Source organism: Macaca fascicularis, chromosome 1 (genome assembly GCF_037993035.2).
Source record: "Macaca fascicularis isolate 582-1 chromosome 1, T2T-MFA8v1.1".
NCBI classification, from domain to species: domain Eukaryota; kingdom Metazoa; phylum Chordata; class Mammalia; order Primates; family Cercopithecidae; genus Macaca; species Macaca fascicularis.
This window is the reverse complement of record NC_088375.1, coordinates 190,390,766-190,416,897: the sequence shown is the minus strand read 5'-3', so window position 1 is coordinate 190,416,897 and position 26,132 is coordinate 190,390,766. Positions and strand designations below refer to the sequence as shown.

The window sequence follows — 26,132 nt, the reverse complement described above, 5'->3', positions numbered from 1 at the left end:
TCACAACAACCATCATTCGGTGCACATCCACACCAAAATGAGCAACATGAACTCCTGCTAGCGAGGACAAAGGAGGCACAATTCTCCTAAACCAGATACAAATCTGCCTCTATGTCAGGAAACAATTCCTAAAACAAGAAAGGAGCCGCATTCCTGAAATGTAGACCCTCTAAAACATTTTAAGCCATCTCAATTAACATTTAAGTGAAAAAAACGTTTTCAAATGAAAACCAGTCTCCTATTCAACCAATACCTATCATGTTAATCTGAATCAAAACATGTAACACAAATAAAATGAGTGCAAAAACCAGAACACCAAAGCCTATGACTGGCAAGCCAAACACTCCAGTTTCACCTAGCTGAACAAAGTACAAAAGTAAACAGCAAAACTGATGACAAATGGAAAATACCATGTTTTACCATGTTTATAACCAATACTGTTACTCACCCAACTACAACAGGGCTTACACCTGTTAGTTTTTCACAATGGCATTCCTTTAGGATAGTCCCAATAAGCTGACTCAGCTAACTTAGGGACTTCTGGAAATCATAGATAGATAAAAGAGCCCCACATTAAGCCTCCAAATAGGCCATGGCCTAAAACTGTTTCTGCCTCCTATATACTCAAGGGGTGTGACACACTCTCATAAAAACAGAAGTGTACCATGCAGAGTCTTGAGTACTGAAAGTTCCTACTGGCTGTGGTGGCTCACACCTGTAATCACAGCACTTTAGAAGGCCGAGGTGGAAGTATCACTTGAATTCAGGAGTTTGAAACCAGCCTGGGCAACATAGTGAGACCCCATCATTATAAAAAATAAATAAACAGAAAATTAGCCAGGCATGATGGGGTATACCCATAGTCCCAGCTACTTGGTAGGCTAAGATGGGAGGATTGCTTGAGCCCAGGAGTTTGAGGCTGAAGGTTGAGGCTACACTGAGCTGTGATCACACCACTGCACTCCAGCCTGAGCAAGAGAGCAAGACTCTGTCTCAAAAAAAAAAAAATAGAAAAGGGAGCTGGTCAGGAGAGGAGCCTGGATGGTTCTCATTCATGAGCCCAGCCCTACTCCCAGGAGGCATGCAGACCTTACTCATACAGAATCAGGCCGGGGGCGGTGGCTCACGCCTGTAATCCCAGCACTTTGGGAGGCCGAGGTGGGTGGATCACCCGAGGTGGGGAGTTCGAGACCAGCCTGACCAACATGGAGAAACCCCGTCTCCACTAAAAATACAAAATTAGCTGGGCATGGTGGCGTATGCCTATAATCCCGGCTACTCGGGAAGCTGAGGCAGGAGAATTGCTTGAGGCAGAGGTTGCGGTGAGCCAAGATGGTGCCATGGCACTCTAGCAGTGGACAACAAGAGCGAAACTCCATCTCAAAAAAAAAAAAAAGAATCAAAGAATCTCTGTCAAATGGACAGCCATCAGCCATTTTGAGAGAGCACTAAGGAAGGCTGATCTAAGGTGTATACCTTATTCTGGTCCTTTTGCTGTCTCTTCTGGCAGTTCACTCTCATCCCAAATCTCAATCTTTCCTGCTTCCATTTAAACTTCTTTCTTTTTTGTCCCTACTAAAATCAAGAGCAAGTTGTTATCATACTCCTTGGAATAACTACTCCTCAAATGATGAATTTATTCAGTCTGGACAAGAAATCAGTCACCAAAACTATATTCAATTTATTTTCTAAGTTCTATTTTTGTGCCTCTAATGATTTTTGGTCTAATTCCTGAGCTTTTCCAATTTCTCCACTTCCCTTGTTGACCAGAAGACCTAAACAGCACAGAGACTCTAATAAGAACCTGACCTATGTTGACCTCAATGGAAGGATGCTATTCTATCTAGGACTGACAACTTCTCCAATCCATCTTCTTGGCTTTCGCTGAATCCCATCAGGATCCTGCTACCTGCAAACCTTAAAAAAGCTCTCCCATAAAAAAGGGAGATTTTAAATTGCTATAACAGGTTTCAACCTGCCGTCCCTTTCCTGAAGGTGGTCTTTCCTGAAGGTGGTCTGATGGGTAGTCCAACACAGATGTCTGGCCCCAAACTCACCTTCCCAACTGTTGATCACAGCATTGTAGAGGTTTAATGAAGTCAAGACGCATTACATTTATCACTTGCCCTAGACCGACTCAAATCCATCACTATGTCACAGCAAGAAGTTAGATTGATCTGACAGGATTTGCTCTTCTTCACAAACCCATGTAAGTTATTACTCAGTGCCCCACGCTCTTCTAGCTGTTTGCTGATTGATTATCTGACGATCAGGTCAAGTATCTTCTCTGGAATCACAGTAAACTAACGGGTCTATAATTTCCAAGATCATTCGTATTCTCCTTTTAAAGATAAGCAAGACAGAAAATGCTTCTTCCCGAGTTCTCTAAAGCAACAGCTAATGCTTTGCTAATAATGAACCAGGGCAGCCAATTCCTTAAGTGCCCTTGGAATCACATCATCAGGGTTCATTGATTCTGGAGATAATCTTTAATCAGGCCCAGATCCTGGTAAACAATGTGAAGCCCTAACTCAGCCTGGGTCTGGAAGGTCTTGGTGCCTAAGTCTGGGAAGGAAGTTGGTGACACAAGCTGTTTAAATCTGTACTGCATGATGTCTTCAGCATTGTGATAAATAAATAAATAAGTAAAAATAAAGCCCTTGAAAGAGAGATGAAAGGAGACATTGACAGACCAAACTGAGACATGATTCAGGCTTCACCTTCAGGAATATTGGCAGGACCCTCTGCAGGACAAGAAAACAGAGCTACATAATTATCTGAGCTTATAATCTAACCGATAAGGTAAGAAAATACACATATATAAGCATATGCCAGAAAGCAGTAAATGCCATAACAGAGGTGCCAAGCGATTATGAGGGATCAGAAGAGGGATGAATCCTATGTGACAGAGATGTGTTAGATTTTAGTCTCATGTCCCACTAGGGCTTACCCAGTGACTGAAGTAAAAGAAATAATATGACATATTAAGATTTGGATCCCTGATTCCCAATGTGGGAGAATCTACAAAACCAAAATTCCCAACGTACCACCCAGCTGCCCCCCCACCACACCAGAGAAACTCCAGTAGCTTGGGGAGGCAGGGAAGAAGACTCTACAGTACAGGCAGGAGCAAGAGGCAGAGAAAGTAAGCGTGGCTTGAGTAGCTCCCAAGCTGCACTCCCTTTCACCCAAAGGACCTTCCTTTAGGATATTCTCCTTATCCAGCTCCTGTGTTCCCAGCCCTCAACAGAACTCACTCCAATGCCCCAAAGGCAGACCAATGCATTAAGGGAGTATAGAAAAGAGGAGAGGAGAAAGGGAAAACTAAAGAGGTTGTCATATCTGCTTTATGTAAAATAATCTACCATTCTATCCCTTCCTGAAAAAACCAACCATGACAAATGAACCCAGTTTATCTTTGAATGGACCACACTCCTCCCTACCTTCCAAGTGCCCAATGCTGAGGTCCCCTTCTCTCCCTCCTCCTTACGACTGAAAGTTGTTCCCAGAGCAATATGTCTATGCATCCCCAAATCACAGTCTATAACCTAACCCTGTAGAGAAGAGTTACAGTCCTAGAGCCAGGCATATTCAATGCACCAACACTACAATGAACTGCTACATCAGCCCCCAATCATTCCCTCAAAGCAAACACCACATACTTCAATATCACCTGCAGCTAATCCAAGCCTCCTAGTAGCATTAACTTAAAAGCTAAAAGGTCTTTGAACACAGCTGGTGGCTAATGAAAAAAAGCAAGGAAAGAAATTGTCCTTTCCAACAGACCAACAATGGTACTTACTCAGGTTATCTAATGCTGCATAACAAATCATCCCAAAACTTGGGGCTTAAAACGTCAATAATCATTTGTTATCCCTCACAGTTCCTGTGAGTCAGGAATTTGACCATGGCTCAGCTGGCTGGTCTGGCTCAAAGTCTCTCCTAAGGTTGAAGTCACATGTCCACTGGGGCTACAGTCATCTGAAGGCCTGACCAGGGCTGGTAGATTCACTTCTAAGAGAGCTCATTCTCATGACTGGCAAGTTGGGCACTGGATTTTGGCTAAGAGCCTCAGTTCCTACATACATGTGCCTCTCCACAGGGCTGCTTGAGTGTCCTGGCAGCATGACAGCTGGCTTCCCCCAGAGCAAGTGGTCCAAAAGAGCAAAGTGGACTGCAATACTTTTTATAACTTACCCTCAGAAGTCATACATTATCTCTTCCACTGTATTCTATTAGCTCTACAGGGATATCTTTGATTCAGTGCAGGAGGGGAACTACCAAGGGTGTGAATAGCAGCAGTTAAGGATCACTGAGGTCATCTTGAAGGCTAGCTACTATAGTATTCCTTAAAGGAACAAGTGGCAGTAGCAGGAGAATGGAGGAAAGAAGAGAACAGAGAAAGGAAGGACGGGAGAGAAGGAAGTATGTTGATTCCCAAAAGCTGAGACCAGAGAAAAACAATGTACCCAGTTCTCTCCAGAGACTTCTCAGGTCTACCTTACACTAGCATACCTGAAACAAGTCCTGCTTCCCAGACAGGAACTCTAAATGAGTAGCTAAAAGACAGGAAGGCATGAGAAAGCTCCTTTCGGTCCCAGAAAGCAAAACTATCCTCCCTCCCTCGTTGCCCACCCCACCTTTTCTAAAGCAATGATGGAACAGTTACCTGAGGATGAATCTGTGGCTTGTCGCACGTGGCCTCAAAGTCCAGCACTAAAAAGTAGTGATACCTCTGGGGAGGGAAGGACACCATTGCCGCCATGGATGCGCCAAAGCCGTGGGCCGCCAGCTTTCTGGTGGATATGGAGCAGAACTCCGGAACACCACAGGGAGAAAATAAGTGGGAGCCCAGCACTTTTCTTGCTCTTGAAAGTAAATACGAAGAAAATCGAGCTGCTCCAGTCTGTAAAGGTGCTAGCATTGAACATCCAGAAGCATCTAAAACTTAGGGGAGGAAAGTTTAAAAAAAAAAGAAAGAAAAAAAAGAAAAAAAAAAAAGAACAGAGAGCCTGGGTTACTCCCTCCCACTGTGGCCCTGTTCCATCTAGTCTTCAGGAGTATCCACGCAACATGGGCCACTCCCCAGTGTTTCTGGGCCCCTTTTCTAAATCATAGTATTCGTTACCGAAGTTCAAGACCCTAATAGCAGCACCTGCAGCATTATTACAGCTCTGAGTCTCCCAGATCATTCTCAAAACAACATGCAACACGGGCCTTCATCTTTAAATGGAGCTCTAAAGTTCAAAAGAGAGAAAAGAGAAAAATTGTGCAGTCACTTCTCAGGTGGCAACAGTTAACATTAAAGCTATGGGCCCAAAGTAACATGAGGTGACCCTGTTGTACAATCAGTCCTGGAAGCTAAGTAGACTCAGACAAGCAGCAGAAAATGTCCTAGGCTCTTTTCTCAGCTCCACTAGGAGCCATTTGCCCCTGGCTTTCCAGTCTGTATCTTGATGTCTCCACATACCCTCCTCCCCTCTCCCAAGGTGAAGGCAAACAAAGCAAATCACAGGGGAGTTTGCTCCCAGCATTCTGGTGATCCCCCAGCCCCCACACTAGTAAGTGGCACCCGGGGGGAATGAACAGTGCCTGGAGAGCACAGCTGGCAACAGCCTTAGGCCTTCTCATTTGCTGCCTTAGACTCAGTCTCTACTAGAGGCCCTGAATGACTGCAGGACTTTTTAAATAGGGAAGAAAAAGAAAACCCAGATGTGGCAGTAATAGGAGCACGGCTAAAAGTCTAGTAAAGTTTTCTGAGTTACATGTGCAAAAAAAAAAAGGAATCACTTTTCCTTTAAGTTTTCCCCTTAAATTTGCAGAATGCCTGCTCCTCAGAGGCCTAACCAAATATAAAAATCAAAGCCTAAGTTTTACTCATGAATATCTCAAACTTCCTTAAAAAGAAAGAAGGAACAAAGCAGAAATGTTGTCTTTCTCCCTTTAATACCCAACATTCAAACTTCTCTCAACTTTAATCCTCAAATAAGAAATCTCACTGTACAATACAGTAATGGCCATAGTTTGTGCTTTCTGAAGCCCCATTCCAACACAGCCAAAGGCTTGCCTCTGATGGCTGCAAGTGGGCACCTGGCTCCCTTCACACAGGGTAGAGGGGATAGCACCCTGTGAAGTCCAGCACATACTCAAAGGCAATTAGGTCACTACCTGAACAGAAGCAGATAATGCCAAGTATGGCTGTCTTCCCATCTCTCTCCTGACTCACTGAATGAGCTACAGTAACTTGCCTATATATTTACTAGGATATACGCTAGCATAGCTCCTCGATTTCCCTATCCCTATAATGAGATTTCAGGGGGATTCAGTGGAGCTAAGACCAAAAAATATTTTAAGTTCTTTGTGGATCCTGCACAAGCACAGCACTTGTTTTCACCACTGCTTTATAGCCTCACCAAAAATACAGCCAAAACTCAGCCCCAGTAGACAAACGCCAGCTTGAGTTTCACTATGGAGTTTCCTGGAAAGGCAAGAGGGCCAATATCCTTTTGAAAGCCAGAATCTTCTCATCACCTATTCCTGAACCGTACTGGAAGCCTTGATGAGATAGGAGACACCGGTCTGCTCAAATTACCCATTCTAGTTTGGATTCAAAGTGCCTCAAGGACTTAGACTCTTCTCTAACCCGATAAAAAAGTGTAAAGACTTCCAAAAGTCTTAATGTTCCACAATGTGCATAGAATATGCATTGTATGTACAGTCAGTCAGATCCTATCTACCAAATACTATAAGCAATTAAGCATGATGAGCAAGGAGGGCTTCCAAGTTTGAATCCTGGCTTTACCACTTACTACCCATGGCACCCTGGGCATGCTGTGTTCTTCAATTCCTCATCTGTAAAATGACAATAACTATAGCACCTATTCCTTAAGTGAGAATACCATGAGACAACACACGCAAAGCATTAAGAGCAGTGTCTGGCATATAAGGGCTTAATATATATTAGCCTAATGTTATTACTACTATCCTATTGGGCTATGCCTAACTGGCCAAGCCTGGATCCCCCAGATTCTGGGCCTACAAATCCAATTAATTCATAAGCCAGCCTCAGAGAGTAGTATCGATGTCTTCTGCAACCCTAAAATGCTCTAGACCTCTGACAGAGCATACTATACATACCCTATTCTGATGGCCAGTGGTTCTCTTGCCTGCAGGCCTTGCTTTTTCACCTGATTTCATCTACATCAAAAAGCTTCTTTTGGTCAAGCACAGTGACTGACACCTGTAATCCCAGCACTGTGGGAGGCTGAGGCAGAAGTATCGCTTGAGCCCAGGAGTTTGAAATCAGCCTGGGAAACACAGTGAGACCCCATCTCTACAAAAAAGAAATTAAAAATTAGCCAGGTGGGGTGGTGAATGCCTGTAGTGCCAGCTACTTGGCAGGCTGAAGTAGGAGGATCGCTTGAGCCCAGGAGGTTGAGGCTGCAGTGAGCTGTGATGACGCCACTGCACTCCAGTCTGGGTGACAGAGCAAGACTCAAAAACAAAACAAAACAAAACAAAAAAGCTTCTCTTGTAGGAAGTCTTGAGAGTAGACATTAGGAGGTCAGGCCTCTACATATCAGCAGTTACTGGATTCCACACTTCCCTTACTTCTAACAACCAAGTTCAGTTCAAGTCAAGAAACAGAGGGTAGCTCTTCCTCTTCCCTTCCTGAAAAACTCAATCCTAAAGCCATTAGGTGCAGCAGAAGAGGGCAGATATCTGTAACAGGTGGAGTAGGGTGAGCCAGAGAGGTCTGGGGGACACTGTCAGAGCCCAGGCAGGGTGAGGAAGACATCCTTGCAGAGGTGGGAAGGTGTGGTACAGCATGTCAGAACCAAGGGGGTGTGGAGAGCATCCATGTGGGCTGGCAGTCTGATGTGGGGTGACATAGGCAGGGTAAAAGAGGCACTCATGAGGGGTAAAGGGCAGTGGCAGTAACAGGAGATTAGCTACCTACAGAGGAACTGATCAAGGAAGTGCATATATTAAGGATAATGGGACCCGAGTTTCTCACTGTTACAGAAAGGACTTAAAATATGGAAAGGGAGAAAATCTGTGGTGTTGGATTGGAATTGGCAGGAAGAATGTGAACTCATGGTTTTTGATTAGATGTATATCAGATAGACAGATGGATACACACACACAAATATACATACATATGCATATATATTTCTGTTTAAGGAAGAGCCAGGGAGCAGTAACAATGGCAATGAGCACACCTAGCACTCCATTGCCTTCTAGTTTTTTTTTAAGATAGGGTCTTGCTCTGTTGTCCAGGCTGCAGTGCAGTTGCACAATCACAGCTCACTGCAGCCTCGAACTCCCAGGCTCAGGCAATCTTCCCACCTCAGCCTCCCAAGTAGCTTGGACCACAGGCACATGCCACCACATCCAGCTAATACTTTTATTTTTTTGTAGAGATGAGAGTCTCACTATGTTGCCCAGGCTGGTCTCAAACTCCTGGGCTCAAGTGTTCTTCCCACCTTGGCATCCCAAAGTGCTGGGATTACAGGCATGAGCCACAGCACCCAGCCCCAGTTGCCTTCTAAATACCATTCTCCACTAAAAGAAACAGAGGTCCGGCCGGGCGCGGTGGCTCAAGCCTGTAATCCCAGCACTTTGGGAGGCTGAGATGGGCGGATCACGAGGTCAGGAGATCGAGACCATCCTGGTTAACATGGTGAAACCCCGTCTCTACTAAAAAAAAAAAAATACAAAAAACTAGCCGGGCGAGGTGGCGGATGCCTGTAGTCCCAGCTACTCGGGAGGCTGAGGCAGGAGAATGGCGTGAACCCGGGAGGCGGAGCTTGCAGTGAGCTGAGATCCGGCCACTGCACTCCAGCCTGGGTGACAGCGCGAGACTCCGTCTCAAAAAAAAAAAAAAAAAGAAACAGAGGTCCTTGAAGAAATGGCTGATTCCAGGGATGCAGCAAGAGAAATACAAGATAAGCCCATAACATCTTATACCACAAAGCAAGGAAACACCCAAAGAATGATGGGAACATACCAAAAGGATACAGAAGCCACCTACTGGCCAAGAAACAATGATAGTAATGGATTATAATGCACTGAATAGAAAACCATGAGTCCATAAAGATATAAATCAATAAATTAAACTTTGATGTGAGATATTTACATAGTTTCAAAGTATCTCCCCCAAGAAATACTTATTAATTACAACGAGGAGTAATTTTATGATGGAGAAGCCTGGCAGACATCACCTTAATCAAGTGATCAAAGCGAACATTATCAATAATGGGATAAATCAAAATCATGTAACGAAAAGAACAAAGCATCATTTCTGATACATTCCTGAAGATACACAACCTAAATCTAATCATGAGAAAATGTCATACAAACCCTAATTGAGAGACAATCTAAACAATAACCAACCTATAATCTTCAAAAGTATCAAGGTCATGAATGCCAAGGAACGTTTACTGAGGAAAGTCTAAAGGAGACTAAAGAGACTTGATAACCAAATGCAACCCACAATTCTGAACTGGATCATTTTGCTGCAAAGAACATTCCTAGGACAACTGGCAAGACTTTAATGGGGTCCGAGGATTATATAGAGGTTTTGTATCAATGTTAATTTCCTGATTTTGATGGTTGTATTGTGACTAGGTAGGAAAATGTCCTTGTTTATAGGAAATGCACACCAAGTATTCAGGGTGATGGGGTATTAGGTCGGCAATTTAACCCTCAAATGGTTCAGGGAAAAAATTCCTTCTACTGTACTTACAACTTTTAAGTAAATTTGGGCTGTTTCAAATTGTTTTTCAAAATTGCTTTTTAAAATCAGCTGGGTGGGGTGGGGTGGCTCACACCTGTAATCCCAGCAGTCTGGGAGGCCAAGGCAGGCAGATCGCTTGAGGTCAGGAGTTCAAGATCAGCCTGGGCAACATGGCAAAACCCCATCTCTCCTAAAATTACAAAAATTAGCCAGGCATGGTAGCACATGCCTGTAATCCAGCTACTCAGGAGGCTGAGGCAGGAGAATCGCTTGAACTCAGGAGGCAGAGTTTGCAGTGAGCTGAGATCACATCACTACACTCCAGCCTGGGTGACAGAGACTCTGTCTCAATGAATTAATTAAATTGTTTTTTTTAAATCCATGTGCAATGTAGTTAAAATTTTTAAATTAAAAATATCACACAGACAGTATTTGAAGGGAGAGATCTCCCTGTAATGCCCACAGAAGGTAGGCTGCATGTTCTCTCTGGCAGAGAGGCTCAAAGCATCTCTCAGCCCAAACAGTATCTCTATCCAGCCGACTTTCCATTAGAAGAGCACCCACTCAATGCCCACCTCACTGGCACTCCCGCTACCATAGAGCCTTCTCAGGAAACACCCCTGCTCCCTGCAGCAGCATCCCACCTGCCCTCGCACCCTCTGGTGTCTTAGGGATTTCTCCTTCCTATTGATGTCTTTATGTTTTAGTCACAAATTTGCAGGCTATAAGTCTATAGCTTATAAAATCAACTGGGACTTTTAGTATCTAACTGAGGACCAAAACTCAAAAGAAAGTTTATGATTCTGCCTATTCCTGCAAACTATCTTTCATCAGAGACAAAGATTTATACACATTTATTCTCAGACATCCTTTTCCCTCTCCTAGCAAATTAAAGGTATTAAGTAGCCCATGGCAAGGAGGAAAATGAATGATTCTCTCCTCAATATGAAGGGCCCAGGTCCCCAGTGGGGACAGGGGAGGGGTAAATGGGACTGCCACGGGGCCAGCCCAATTTGGAGAAACAGGCCTGCGCCAGAGCCCCTGGAGGATGGTCTCTGTGCAGAGTATTTACACAACAGACACCAATGGCTCCTCTGCAGCCATTACTGTCTATCAGGTAAATAACACATGTGCCAAAACACACATTTAATGAGGGAAATAATATGCCTTTATAAAAAGACTCAATCTGTATTTACCTGAGAGACCAAAGAAGCACCAAATCACCAGATTAGAGGAACCACAGAGGAGTCGTTCTGGTGTCTTGGGTAAATAGACATTTTATAGCCTCCATTACTGGAGGGGTGAGTGGAGGGGGTCGACCTTTAACATCCACACACACAGGCCAAGGGAGTCCTCAGGATGGGAAAACAAGAGGAGCCCATTGTGAAACACGTGGTCTACTCCCACTCCCACCTCCCCAGCCATGTGTACTTGGGATTTCTGGGAGGGTGTATGTTTATACCATCCCTGGATTTAATTCATTCCATTAGAAGCCAGACTAAGAGGCAGGGATACATTTGAGTAACTCCAAGTTACCAGCAACAGGTTCTGAGTCCAGCTGACTGGAAGCACCTAGGAATACAACAATCACAGCTTCCTCAGTTCTCAGTCCTGGTGTAAGCCCCCGACCCAATCTGACCTGCAGTATCACAAGTGCTCAGGCACCTGAGTCACAGAAACAACAATAAAAAACACAGTAATACCTGTCTGGAACTCACTTAGTCATAGGCTTTGTCTCAAGCAGCTAAAAATAGCCTGGGAAAAATACAAATAAACTGCATGCCTTCAAAAGTCATAATCTTCCATCTAATGAATATATCCTTACTGCCAGAGCACTCTCTGTGTAAAAAACGAACTGTCAGAGGTGAAAGAAAACCTAAGAGGCAACACAGTCCAACCAGCCAGGAAAAATGAGATTAGAAAGAGAAAAGGACTGCCCAAGCTTCACATTGCAAGAAATAGTAAGAATAGAACCTAGGCTCTCGACTCCAAGGCCAGGATCTCAGGCTGGGATCCAACACAAGGAAAAGGCCTCACTAGTCATTTCCCAAGCTGTGCAGTCTCATAGAAGACGCCAGGAGCCTGAGGACTCTGTCTAGTTTGCTGAAGGCTAGAGGTTGAAGACAAAACAAAGCTTGACATGCCCTGGAACCTCCACGTGGTCCCAAAGCAGAAAGGAAGCAGGAACTCTAAAACTGGGTCCTCACCTCTCTACATCCAGTCCCTGCATTGGCCTGTAGCTACAGCTGCTTCTGCTCCAAGGCATGGCTAGGGAGAGCTCCCCCAACTCAGAAGCAGCTGCTAATAATCCCAAACTACCAGCAGAGCTAAAATCACTAAAGGCCTTCAAGAACACCAAATTCTGATGGCAACATCACAGGTCACAGCAGGCTTGCTCTCCCCTTCAACTGGTCTGTTTCAGAGGCTCCAAGAAACACATAAAAAGAGGCAATTGTTTGTGATTTGCCTGTTGTTTGCTAAACCATCAGCCATGCCCAGTAGCTTGGGCAAACTCCTTTCAGCCACCAAAGCTGGAAGACATCTTTTTGCAAAGTCCTGCAAGTCTGTTGCAACCCCATCACATATGAGAAGGGGCAAAGCCTTGCTTCCTAACACACCATAAATGGACTAGAGATGGATGGAGGGCAGGTATAGTAGCATCAACCTTTTAAGCACCTCTCACACTTGTAGACAGCATCTGATCCCAGAAGAGAGGTACCTAGAACTGTTAAATACTTCCTGTACTCTCGGTCCCAAGATGGGGAACTGGTGTAAAAGCAAGGAGTTATATAATCTAGTGTTAAAACACTGGTAATAGACAAACCTAGGTTCAAATCCTGACTCTACTATAAATTATTTGTGATAATAGCTATAATAATAATACCTGTCTTTGGGTTTCAGTTTAACCATACAATGTACAAAAAGTGCTTTGCACAGTAGCAAGTGCTCAGTAAAAGGGAGCTGTTACTACCTGAGAAAGAGAAAAGGGAAACACCCTTTTCTGAAAATCTACTCAAGCCAGGCACTGTATTGATGATTTACATATTTTATCTCATTTAATCCTCCCAGTATCAAGCAGAATGGGTAACAGTATTCTCATATTCCACATGAGGAAACTAAGGGATCGGAGTGCTCAGCTCTTTGGGGTCCTGTTCTCTACCACGACCCACATTTCCCCACATGATTGATTCCCCCCATCCAACAGAGAGCCAACAATGCATATCAACTGCAGTTTTTCTTTTGAGGCAAAGTGTAACTTTAACTAAAAGTAACTCAACCTTAAGCAATAATTAAGTCTATCCAAATCATCCTAACTTGTTTTCCTTTTTTTTTTTTTCTATATTTTAAAAAGAAAAATTACAGGCCTGAGCACAAAAGCAGAATTAAAACAACGGCAGCACAAGGAACTCGAAGCCTCTTCTCAAACAAAATTCCAGAGGAACAAATCTTTCCATCTTACAGAGTGGAAAACTGGCAGGAGGCAGGGTTATAATCAATTCTTACTCAAGTACCCAAATGTAACATTTCCTTTTACAAATCTGGGCTTTGGCAAACGCTGCTCCCTATTTTGGAATGCACTTCCATTTTTTGCCAGACAAATTATGACTGCTTCTACAAAATCCAGCTCAAATCTCCCCCCTCTTGGTGGCTTTCTCTGACACTCCATCATAAAGCTAATTGCTTAAGTATGATCCAGTGGCACAGTTTATTCCTACTTCATAACTTTTATCTCACTATGTTGTAAGGTATTAGGTATGTTTCTTCTACTACCAGTAATTTTTAAGGAGTTAAGGGAGAAGGATAGAAGACAGCAGTACAGGTATATGTGTGCATGTGCATGTAAAAAAAAAAAAAGAAAAAAAAAAGCATATTTGACATAATTCTTTGACTTATCAGACTAATGCATTTTAAAATTTCAAATAGCATTAAAGAAGAGCATAAGATTGTTTTGTTTTGTGTGTGTGTGTGTGTTTTAATCTAAACTGTGTTACGTCTAAACACAGTTTTTAAAGCCTGAGAAACACTGAGCTAGATCCCTAAGCGTAAGGACCACATTTTATTCATTTCTGTATTCCCAGCACCCAGCACAGGACCAGGCACAAAGTAAGCAAGAGTAAATGTTTGCTAAATGAATTAATATGCCCACAGTCAAGATGCCAACTGCTCTGGAATTAGAACATGCTAATTAGAACAGAGCAGGGCCTAAGCACCAAACAAAGCTTCTTCTCTTCCTTTCTTTATCCTTCCTCCTAGCCCACCCCATTCTGTCCTCCCTAGTTAAAAAGAGCGAAAGAAAGAGCGAGAGAGGGAGCGAGACAGAGAAAGAGCCAGAGAGAGAGAGAGAGAGAGAGAATTGCCTTGGTGCCGGAATACCATTAAAAGGATTAATTTAGGGACCGGTGTTTGGACTGTCACATCCAATCACTACCCACAGATCTACAGCTTCCCAAATCAGGCTCATGCAAAGAGGAATCAATTGCAAGGACACAGAGGGTCTGAACAGGCATACTAATGGCCTCCTGAGGTGCCAGCGGCCAGCTCTGACACTCCCATAAATTATCCGCCTTTTGATTTTACCTGTAGCTGTGGGGCACAAGGCACAATTTTGAACACATCAAAGCAATCCCTAGTAACCCAAAGCTCCTCAAGGAATGCCCCCAAAGAGGAAAGGCTAAAAACAATGACCCAAAGGGAATCTGCTTCCCAACAGTTCTGGTTCTAGCAATCACTAATTAAAACCCAACAGAACCAAATGGATAACGTAGGACCCAAATCAAGCCTAGTAGATCTGGACAAGGCATGCATCAGATTGCAGTTCTGGAATGACTATGCACCTCTCACTCAAGGAAAGCAAAATCATAGCAATAAACTAACACACTTTCATCTGGATGGCAAATCTGCCCTAGCTTTGACAGTACCTCACAGCAGGACCTCAGGCAACTCATTTAACCTTTCTGGGCCTCAGTTTCTTCATACGGTATCAAGGACAAGAATGCTGACCACCTGACCCACTTCCCAGAGTGCTGGTGAAAAGTAATTTTAAAAAATTTGAGAGGCACTTTACAAAGATGTAAGGCCACAGGGTGGCAACACTAATAAATGACCCCAGACAGACAGGGAGGAATGCTGGTCACACTTTGGTGAATTTCTATCGGGAAGCTGCTCACTCAATTTGCTTTACTGATGGTGCTGGAACTAAGGTCCACACTGAAAAAAGTTCTGGGATTGCTTGGTGTTTTTTTTTTGTCTTGAGTCTCACTCTGTCACCCAGACTGGAGTGCAGCAGCTCAATCTTGGCTCACTGCAACCTCCACCTCCCAGGTTCAAGCAATTCTCCTGCCTCAGCCTCCTGAATAGCTGGGTCTACAGATGTGTGTCACCATGCCTGGCTAATTTTTTGTATTTTTGTAGAGATGGGGTTTCACCATGTTGGCCAGGCTGGTCTCAAACTCCTGACCTCCTGACCTCAGGTGCAGGTGATCCACCCACCTCGACCTCCCAAAGTGTTGGGATTACAGGTGTGAGCCACCGCACCTGGCCAGTTCTGGGATTCTGAATGGAACACCCATTGTCTGAAAATTTTCCATTATGAAGAGCAGTGCCTTGCTTTAGTTGTCAATTCCTCCTGTCTGCTGGCTGCCACCATGAGCGGCTATGTTTTTATCGTATATTCACAATGACAACTGTGAGGACACAAAAAATATGAAGTCAAAAGCCAAGTCACCCAAATACTGGCTGCTTTATAAAAACTTATTAATTATATAAAATTTTATTAGTGATAAAAGTTATCAAGACACTGTGCAAAGAGTTTTACAAACATTATTAAATCCTTCAGCCAACTCGATTGTATCATTATCTCCATTTTACAGATAGCAAAGTGAAGCTCAGAGAGGTAAGTCACTTGCCCAAGGTCAAGTAAACACTGCTACCAGAAACCTACACTGGGGTTGTAGGATGAAGACCTCCTACAAAGGGAATGTAGGAAGTAAGGGAAAGCACAGACAAGGGACTCTCAGCTCTAACCTATTCATCAGACGCTCACTAAATACAATACTTTATTTGGTCCCTTTCCTTGACATATACCTGAACTAGGAGACATCTCCAAAATATCTGGAAGAGGTCATCAGTCTTCTACAAGCCAGGAAAGGAGAGACCAAGTAGGACATATATAGAATGAGGGCAATTTCCTGGAAGGCTTAGGAAAATGGGTCATCCTCTCTGTTCAAGAAGTTCAAATTAATTGACATTAAGTTATGAACCCTAAGACCGAGACCCTTTCAATGGCTCTGCTTATTCCATACTTCATTAAAATACAGTTTCCAAAGCATCTTTCTTTTTTTTTTTTTTGAGACAGAGTCTCGCTCTGTTGCCCAGGCTGGAGTATGGTGGCGCAATCTCAGCTCACTGCAACCTCCACCTCCCAGGTTCAAGTGATTCTCATGCCTCAGCCTCCCAAGTAGCTGGGATTACCAGCACACGCCACTACGCCCAGCTAATTTTTGTATTTTTGGTAGAAATAGGGTTTTGCCATGTTGGCCAGGCTGGTCTCAAACTCCTGGCCTCCAGTGATCCACCTACCTTGGCCTCCCAAAGTGCTGGGATTATGGGCATGAGCCACCGTGCTCAGCTCTTTCAATTCATTTTATACCAACTTTCCCTTTCTACATCTTTTCCAGTGTGTAAAATAGGAGCCAGTATCTCCAACAAATTCTTTGGTAGACATTCTATACATTCTAGTAGATGGGTAGGAAGTTAGTAAAGAGAACCGTTACACTCATATATGCAGATTCATTTATACTCATTTTTTTTTATTTATAAGAAAAGCGTATTTATAGATCAGTTTTTGTTGTTGTTTTGGTTTTTTTGTAGAGTTGCGTCTCAGTATGTTGACCAGGTTGGTCCTGATTTCCTGCCTCAAGCCTTGGTCTCCCAAAGTGCTGAGATTATAGGCATGAGCCATTGTGCCCAGCCATATACTCAATTTTTAAGGACCAAAATAATGCCACAAAAGGGAAAAATAAAATGGCTATCCACGTAATTTTCCACAGCCTCCTGACTAGTCTCTCTGCCTCCAGTATTGTCTGTCCCCTTCAATCCATTTTTCACAATGAAATCAGAGCAAATTTTTTTTTGGAGACAGAGTCTTGCTCTGTCACCCAGGCTGGAGTGCAGTGGTGCCATCTCAGCTCACTGCAACCTCTGCCTTCTGGGTTCAAGCGATTCTCCCACCTCAGTCTCCCAAGTAGCTAGGATTATAGACATGCACCACCACACCCAGCTAATTTTTGTATTTTTAGTAGAGACAGGGTTTCAACATGTTGGCCAGGCTGGTCTCGAACTCCTGACCTCAAGCGATCTGCCCACCTCAGCTTCCCAAAGTGCTGGGATTACAGGCGTGAGCCACCACGCTGGCCTGCCAACTTTCTAAAACACAAATCTAACATCAGTCTACTGCTTAAAACCCTTTAGTGGCTTCTTACTGTTCTTAAATCTGATCCAGAGGTCAGCAAACTATGTTCCATGGGCCAAATCTAGCTGCCACCTTTATTTATTTTATAAATAAAGTTTTACAGGAATACATCCATGCTCTTCCTTTTCATACTGTCTATGGCTACTTTCATGCATAACTGCAGAGTTTAGTAGAGTTGAGAAGTTGTGACAGAGACCCAAAGCCTAAATATTTACTATCTTATCCTTTACAGAAAAAGTTTGCAGAGCCCTAATCTTTTTTCTACTCCCTGATCTAATCCTAAGAGTTTATAAGCTAAGGCTCTGGCCTCTGCTTACCTCCTGCTTCATCTCTCCCCATATTCTCCTGTCCCCTGCCAACTAAGTACTCTGTTTCAGCCACACTGAACTTTCTCATATTCAACAAAGCTCTGACAATTGGTCCCTCATGTCTTCATCTTATTTTTTTCTTTTTCTTTTTTTAAATTTTCAGCGTTCTTTGAGGGTTTGTTTAATTCTATGTGAGGAGGTTTACTTCCTCTGAGAGGCCTTCCCTGAGTCTACAACTCTGGGTCAGAGACCCCTCTGAGTATTTCCAAAGCCTCTACACTTCCCTTACTATAGCACTCTCAGATCATATCATAACTGCCTTTTTACTATCAGTCTCTCCCATGAATTTGTAAGCTCTATGGTGTCAGGGAAGGTGGCTTTCTTGTTCACCACTATAATCCCAGGAACTAGCACAGTGCCTGGCCCTTAGCTATTGAACAAACAAGCTCAAGTCCCTGGATATCAATCATCCAGAGTATGCCTCTTTAGCTGGTCCCTGATCCTTGTAAAACAGACAGGTTGGAACTAACCATCCACCAAAAGGCGACATGCAACCTAAATTAAACCAAGATCCCAAAGGCCTTGGTCAAATACATTAGCAAAAGCCAAATGAGAGGCAGGCGTAGTGGCACATGCCTGTAGCTCCAGCTACTTGTGGGGAGGAGGATCACTTGAACCCAGGAGTTCGAGCCCAGCATGGGCAACCTAGCAAGAGTCTGTCTCTTAAATAAATAAATAAATGTTTAAAGTCAAATGAAGATGTTTCTTCCTATTTTCTTAAGATGTGTATTTCTGGCCAGGCGCGGTGGCTCAAGCCTGTAATCCCAGCACTTTGGGAGGCCGAGGTGGGTGGATCACGAGGTCAGGAGGTCGAGACCATCCTGGCTAACATGGTGAAACCCCATCTCTACTAAAAATACAAAAAAATTAGCCGGGCGTGGTGGCAAGCACCTGTAGTCCCAGCTACTCGGGAGGCTGAGTCAGGAGAATGGCGTGGACCCGGGAGGCGGAGCTTGTAGTGAGCCGAGAGCGTGCCACTGTACTCCAGCCTGGGCGACAGAGTGAGACTCCGCCTCAAAAAAAAAAAAAAAAAGATGTGTATTTCTCAGGATAATGGGCTATTCTGGTTCTATTCAACCATCCTGAACCTAAAGTAGGTGCTCATGAGATGCCCATAAAGCAATTGTGACAGAATTTCAGAGTCTGGATCTCCCACCTCCAACTCTTACCACTTTAGAAACTTTAAGTAAGTTTCTACAGACTTTGAACATACGTTACCTTATCAGAAGAAGCTACAAAAAAATACAATTTGTTTAGACTTTGGGGATACGTGGGGAAAAAAAATACAATCTGCATCAATCCCCACCCCCTACCCTCCAAGCCCAAATACTCAGAAGGAAATAAAGCCAAACTTGACCATGCAACAGGATTCTCACCTCTCCTTACTTCGAAGATGCCAAGACCGGCAGCTGGGGATGCTGAAGGTTCTGTGAGAGCTGGAAAGCCCCAATGCTGTGGATAAACACACATCTCTGCAACAAGTCTATTTCAATACCAAGGATCAAATCCCCATGAAGGATACTACACCTCAAACTCTAAACTCAAACTTTGGGATAACTGCCATCTATGTGGAAAGACAGTGCCCCCACGGAGCTTTCAGAAACTATTAGTACTATATTTGTAATGATTTTCATGTTCTCTAGTCATATACTTTTCCTCCTATGGAGGCTCACCTCCTAGAAACACTGAACATTTACCGAGAAAGATAGCCATGAAGTGGTGCCTCTTTGGGTAATTTCAGAATCCTAGTCTAGTCAAGGAGGAAGACACTGGTAAGGCTGACAATATTCAGAACTAAGGAACTAAGGCTGGGCCAGGATTGGGGGAGGGGCTGGTTGCCACAAATCCACAAGTCATACTGAAAATGGCCACATAGACTAGGAAACACTTTCGGGATACTTCCAAGCCTGCTTCAAACTCTAAGAAAGTCAAGGTAACTAAATCCCAAGTCAAAACATCAATAGATACCTATCACCCTTTTCGACTAATTCATATCCTCCAAAGGACCAGAAGTTGCAGAGATGCCCCTGTTAGTGATGTCTTTTGCATAAACACCTAGGGTTGGAACTAATATATTCCTGTCTACCATTCCACACATTTAAGACTTTCTTCTACTCAGATCCGCTGGGAAAAGGCCACTCACGGATTTACCCCACCACAAAGAAAACACTTTTCAAAATGAAAGGGAATAAAAGCACTTTTATTTGGAAATTTCAAGTTGGAAGAAAAGCTCTTAGCCAAGCTCTATGACCTAGCTAGCTGATTATTTACAGGATCTTTGGGCAGGAATTGTTAATGAGCTTTTAATTTGGAGTGCTTAAGTTGCCAAAGTGCTCTGAGCTCCAGTGAAGCACCACAGAATCCATAAAGGAAACCTTATCAATCACTTCCCGGCAGCTCCCTCCCCCCAACCCCCACCTCCTGAGGAAAAGGCAGCCAAGTGGGTTTCTAACCAGGATCACAGACACACATTAGTGGAGTCACACTTCAAGTCCCTGTTTATAAATTGGCTTTTAAATAGTAGGAGATCCAGGTATAATAAACTTAAGTTCCAAGCAAGAACCCACTAAAACAGGGCAGGCTGTATATGATAAAGTCAGAATAAAGCAGAATTTGATGAAGCCAATATCTGGAAGAAACTCTACAATCAAAACTCATTTAGCCACTCACAACCTACTATAGTTTGAATAGCATACAGTCTTTTAGCCAATATGATTCATGTTTTGCTGCCCTTCCCCTGGGAAACTGATGAAATGTCTGACAAGAGTAAATACCATTGAAGTGGCCAGAGACCTCAAGCAGACGCAACGATGGGCACTATTCGTTGCAAAATCCAGCTCTAAGGACAAAATCCAAACCCCCATTGGGGGCCCCACATCCAGCATCTTCCAAGTCAACAATGAGCAGTTAAATTTTACAAGAACTCACAGTCAAGCCTCAATCCAAATTCATGCTTTTTTTTTAAGAAAACACCTGTTGCTAGACCATTTGCAAGACAGGCACACAGAAAGATAGCCAGGTTAGGCCCCTTATTCACTCCTTCCACCATCACCACTACCACCGCTTCAGATTTACAAAGAGGTAAACTGCTAACCTGGTGTGTGTGCATGTGTTGGGGAGGGGGTCAAGGGAATGTTCTAATACAATCTCCTTGCTCCACTTCTAGCCACTCTGGTCAAACCTCTTTTTCTTTTCTAGTAATCCCAGTAAGTCAACCCCCTTAATAAACTCACCCATCCTGTCTTGCAAAGCTCTGCCCCTCTCCCCCTCCGCCAGAACGTTACTCAGTAGATTAAGCATCCAGGGTTAGCACATGGGCCAGCACCCCAGGTTGCACAAATTCTGCGCACCGCGACCCTCGGCCCGCATGCATTAACCAGGGCCCAATCTTGGAGGGGGGCATTCAGCATCACCCACCCCGGGGTGTTGCCCCCAACTTGGGCCCATCCAAGTCCAGGGGAGAGTAAGGGGAGGGGCGGGGGGCCAGGAGACCAGCCCTCCTTCCCAGGGCCGCCCCCGTCCCCCGTCAGCAGCGGGAGAGGCTGTCGCCATGGCAACGCCCCCTCCTCGGGGCCAGCGCGGCAGGCTCCCTCCAGGTGCAGGCCCCGACGTCTCCCTCGGCCTCAGCAGGCGCTCAGGGCAGTTGGCGGCGGCGGGCGCAGCCCGCGCCGACTGCGGCGCCGGCCAGGCAGAGGCAAGGCCAGCTCCGCCCGCTCCCCACCGCCCGTTCCCGGCCGCCTGAACAGCGGCAGCCAGCACCACGAGTCCACAACACACCGACTCACCTCCGCGCACTCTGACCCCGACCGACGCGACGGACGGGCGGGCGCTGTGGCCAACCGCTGAGCCCGCTGCCGGTCCCTTTGACCAATGGGCTGCAGTCGGGCGGGGCTTCTTCTCCCCAAATGCTCACTCTCCCGCCGACATGCGCGCTAAGGTATGTCAAGATGGTAAGTCCCGGCGGCCGGGCTTATGGGACTTGTAGTTTTGACGTTGCACGAACTCAGAAGAGAAGGCGGGGGCGGGGACATCACTTCTGATCTGTGAAAGCAATTTTTTTAAAACGAAACTTTCTAAGGCCTACAGCGACCCAGGTCCCCCATCTCCGTTTTCCCGCCCTCCAGTATACCCGCAAGGTAAATGTGGGCTCACAACGTGACAGATTATATTTACATGACTCTTCATGATTCGTTCATTCAACAAGTAATTATTGTCATCTACTCTGTGATGTGGGCCTGGGGGAGACCTGAGACAAAGAGGGGTTAAGCTAAGAGGAAAATGCTTAGATTTGTGAAGAGCCGTCCTAAGGAAGAGGGAACTGGCTTGTTCAGGTCCACTCAGAGGAAACTTCTGTTTAAAAGGTTTCTGGCCTCAGCTGTGAGGAACTTCCCCAGTCAGTCTCTCCAGTAAGCTGGAGAGACCTGTGTTTCTTCATCCTGGTTATGCCTTTCTGGGTAGTCATGAGTCCCAGGATATGAGCTGGGAAACCTCACCCTTAGCCAAGCCAATGATGGCTTTGACAGCTTCACAATCGGTCAGGACCCCATCTTCTGGGCCCAGCTTCAGTTACCAAGCCCCTCTGTGTGTTGTCTGCATATTTACACTTAGGATGATGTCATTTCTGGGCCCTACCACCTCTGAGATCGGACTTTAACATAACGGTTTCCACCTGAGCTGGGAGTGCCTGGTAATCCCCATATCAGGGAATGCCATCATCTATCCCACCCACATAACAGGTTAGGTGACTCTACTGTGCACCTACAGCATTTATCATATTGTTTTATAATTGTCTTTTTCCTTGTTGTCGCTCCCACAGGGTTTTAAGTCCTTCAGGAAAAGCATTTTTTTCCATATTGTTCATGTATGTTCCATTTTTTCCATTATTGTTCAGTAATACACAGCATAGTGCAGGCGTAAAGAAGGCCTGCAGTAAATGTCTGTGAACAAATGAGGGAATATACAGCATCGGGGACAGGCTTATCCCGAAGTCAGTAAGTGGAGGTACTATCCTCCAATTCTTGGAGCTGGAACAGATTCTCCTATTATTACCTAGACATTAACCCCAGTTGGTCAGTCAGTCCACCTGTATTTATAGTGCCTCTCTTAAGTGTCAGGCACTGTTTCTGTTGCTGAGGATTCATTGATTAATAACGACACACCTGTATTCTCAAGGAGCTTTTAAACTGGAGAGGGAAGCTGGGTGCCGTGGCTCATGTCTGTAATTCTAAACACTTTGGGAGGCTGAGACAGGAGGATCCTTTGAGACCAGGAGTTCAAGACCAGCTTGGGCAACATAATGAGATTTTCATCTCTACAAAAAATTTAAAAATTAGCCAGGCATGGTGGCACGTGCTTGTAGTCCCAGATACTCAGGAGGCTGAGGTGGGAGGATCACTGGAGCCTGGGAGGACAAGGCTGCAGAAAGCCATAATAAATAAATTGGAGAGGGGCTGTAGGAGGAAGGATAGATAATAAAACAAGCAAATACAAAAATAAGACAAGAGGCAGTGAGATAGCTTTGTTATATACTGAGTTATGGCCTAAGAGTAGGCACAGCCAATCTTCTTGGCTGTAAGAATGAAGTAAATCTATACTATCTGGATTCAAGGCTTTATTTAATGCCCAGCCCCAACATCCTCTGTGGAGCCTTCAATGGTCCCCTTGACTTCCCCAGAATGTGTCCTTTCCTCCTTGGTGCACCAGGGCTCAACTGTACAGCTTCCAGGACTTCACCACACTGTAAGCTCTTTTTGTACAAAGACCAGGCAAATTGATTCAAATAATAGAACAGTTTGACAGCTCAGTATACACTTGGTACCTTACACTGCCGCCTAGCACAACACTTGGATTTCTCAAGCCGTGGCTCTGTTGTGTGCTGTCTGGTTCCCTAGAAAACAGAGCCTGAGCCAGGTACAGTGGCTCATGCTTGAAATCCCAACACTTTAGCAGGACAAGGTGGAAGGATTGCTGGAGCCCAGGGGTTCATGACCAGACTGGCCAACATAGCAAGATCCCATCTCTATAAAAGGAAAAAGAAAAAAAAAGGAAACGGAGCCTGAGGCAAAACTTATGTGTTCAAATTTAATTGGGGAGTACAATCCCAAGGCATCAAGAGTGAGGGGAGCCGGGTAAGGTGACACATGTAGTAGTCCCAGCTACTCAGGAGGCAGGAGACTGAGGCAGGAGGATCGTTTGAAGTCAGGAGTTCAAGGCTAGCCTGGGCAACATGGCAAGACTCCGTGTCTTAAATAAACAAATAAATAAAAGAGTAGGGGAAAGGGGGAAGTGAAGCAGGGAAGGAGGGAAAGAAAGTACCAGATAGTGTCTTACTGAGAAGTTGGCCAGTTCCTCAAAGAAAATACAACTCGTTGCTCTGTCGTACAAGGTGTGTAGAACCATCCTGTGTGACAGGGAGAAGGAAGGGTTGTGTTACCCCACCAATGCAGTAGCCCCAGGGGGTGCCCGATTCCACACCCTGAAGTATAGTCATTCATTTGAGACTAGAAATGGTGAGAGGAATCAAAGCCTCTGGTTGGGTCAGATCAGGTCCAACTGCAGTCCCGCCACAGTGGGCACATTGGAGGCTGTGTCCAAACCTAACCCTCATCCCAAGGGAAACGAAGATAACCAGAGGTGTTAGTAAATGAAGTGGGAGTGGCAGGTGGGTTGTCCAATGAACAAGTGGCCAATGGCCAGAGTCAAGGGTGCACACAAGGCAAGGGCAAGTGAATTTGGGGAGGCAGATGAACTGAGTCCAGTACACAGACACACAAACATCCTGGCTGCTGGATTAAGCGACTGAGCTAAAGTGAACACTGAGAGCAAGAACACAAGACAGGACCAAGTTAAGTCTTCTTTTTTTTTTTTTTTGAGATGGAGTTTCACTCTTGTTGCCCAGGCTGGAGTGCAATGGCGCGATTTCAACTCACTGCAACCTCCACCTCCCGGGTTCAAGCGATTCTTCTGCATCAGCCTCCCGAGTAGCTGGGATTACAGGCATGCACCACCAGGCCTATCTAATTTTTGTATTTTTAGTAGAGACAGGACTTCTGCATGTTGATCCAGTTGGTCTCAGACTCCCTACCTCAGGTGATTCGCCCGCCTCAGCCTCCCAAAGTGTTGGGATTACAGGCATGAGCCACCGCGCCCTGTCAGTTAGGTCTTCTTATAGCCTGTCAAACCACCAGGAAAAGCAGCAAGGTGGCCATCAAAGCTAGGACCTTAACCAGCTGTCAAAGCACAGAGAATGCAGGACCCAAGGATAATGCATGGCAGCCCCCAAACCTTGGCACAGCTGAGAGAACCCAGACTGGGTCTGAAACCATTTTATGCGGCAACTGGAAGAACTGTTGCTGCCATCGTAGTCCCTGTAAGCTATATAAGACAGCATAGAAGGGTGGACTCAGAGAGAACCTGTTCAGGTTTGAGTCCTGGCTCCATCTGTGACCTTCGGCAAGTCACATACCTCTCTGAAGTTCAGTTTCTTCATCTCTAGAATGTAGATAATACTCGTATCTACCTGTTATTGGAATTAAATACGCAACTGCTTAGCACTACCTAGAATAAAGAGTTCAGTAAACAGTGGCTATTACTACTATTCTCACCCTTCCCTACCCCTTTCTCCTACCCCTCTTCCCATCATGACCACCACCACCCCACCTCCTCTTCTCCCCAACCCAATCCCCCAGCAGTCTTCTGCCGCTCTGGGAGGAGTCAGGGCTGGATCTGGCCATGCCGCTTTCTTCCGGCTTTTCCCCAGAGCTGTTCCCCAAGAGCCTGAGCCATTCATCTCCCTAGTGACCTGAATCTGAACTAAGAGATGGATGTGGGGTGGCTGAGGCCAGGATGGTAATGTGCTCCCTTATCTCCGTGCCCCTCACTAGGGCCTAGTTAATTTTCCCTTTGATTTTAATATAGATTTATTGAAAGTTTCAGTTATCAAAACAAACTGCAGCAGCAAATTGGTGTTCTTTGCAGGCCTACAAGTGCCTATAAAGCTGCCATGCTCGGGAACGAATGGCGCTCTCCGGGAGGTCAGTCATGGCAACAGGAAGTCCCTGGGGACACACACACTGCAGTTTAATATTTTTCTTATTAGCCTTTTTCTTCTTGGCTATCTAAGCCTCCCCTTTAAATCGGAAATCAAATGGAGCCACCTGCCCAGGGAGGTTCTCTTCCTTAGGCTGCGCCACTCTCTGCCTACTCTCTGTCCCCTCTCTAGTCCCAGTGTCCTTACCTCAAATCCTGTGACTCCACCCTGATTTGCCCCCGGGCCCAGAGAGAGTCATGATTCACATACTCCAGAGGTGTGGCTCACAAATGTCATGAATCCCACAGCTTTGTCCCAACTGTACAAAATCTGCTTGGGCTATCCAGCCACTAGTCAGAGGCAAAGCAGCCCTAGAAAAGATTAGGGCCCCAGATTTCTTCCCTATCTGGTGCTCAGAAGGGAGGAAAAAGCAAAGTTTGAAAACAAAGGAGTTGCTTTCAAAGAGGCAGATGATCCTGTCAGGATGTGTTGAACTCAACGGAAATAAAAAGGAGACCGTGATCC

The 26,132-nt window shown here is 45.0% G+C and overlaps 1 protein-coding gene across 16 annotated transcripts in view; it reads right to left on the bottom strand.

Annotated features, from left to right (window-relative positions):
* ERI3 (ERI1 exoribonuclease family member 3) overlaps positions 1–21,394 on the bottom strand; it is a 134,469-nt gene extending 113,075 nt beyond the window's left edge. For 3 of the 16 annotated variants that reach the window (XR_012421083.1, XM_005543579.5, XM_005543584.5), the window contains exons 1-3: positions 20,996–21,361; positions 18,955–19,030; positions 4,670–4,947 (exon numbers count right to left, since the gene is read on the bottom strand). Coding sequence is in view for 10 of the 16 variants with exons in the window: in XM_005543579.5 (XP_005543636.1) it covers positions 4,670–4,947; positions 18,955–19,030; positions 20,996–21,130 (489 nt within the window). In the remaining 6 variants the exon portion in view is untranslated. The other 13 variants (XM_065523518.2, XM_015436967.4, XM_015436957.3 and 10 more) reach the window with 10 other exon arrangements.
* Between the last annotated feature and the right edge of the window lie 4,738 nt (positions 21,395–26,132).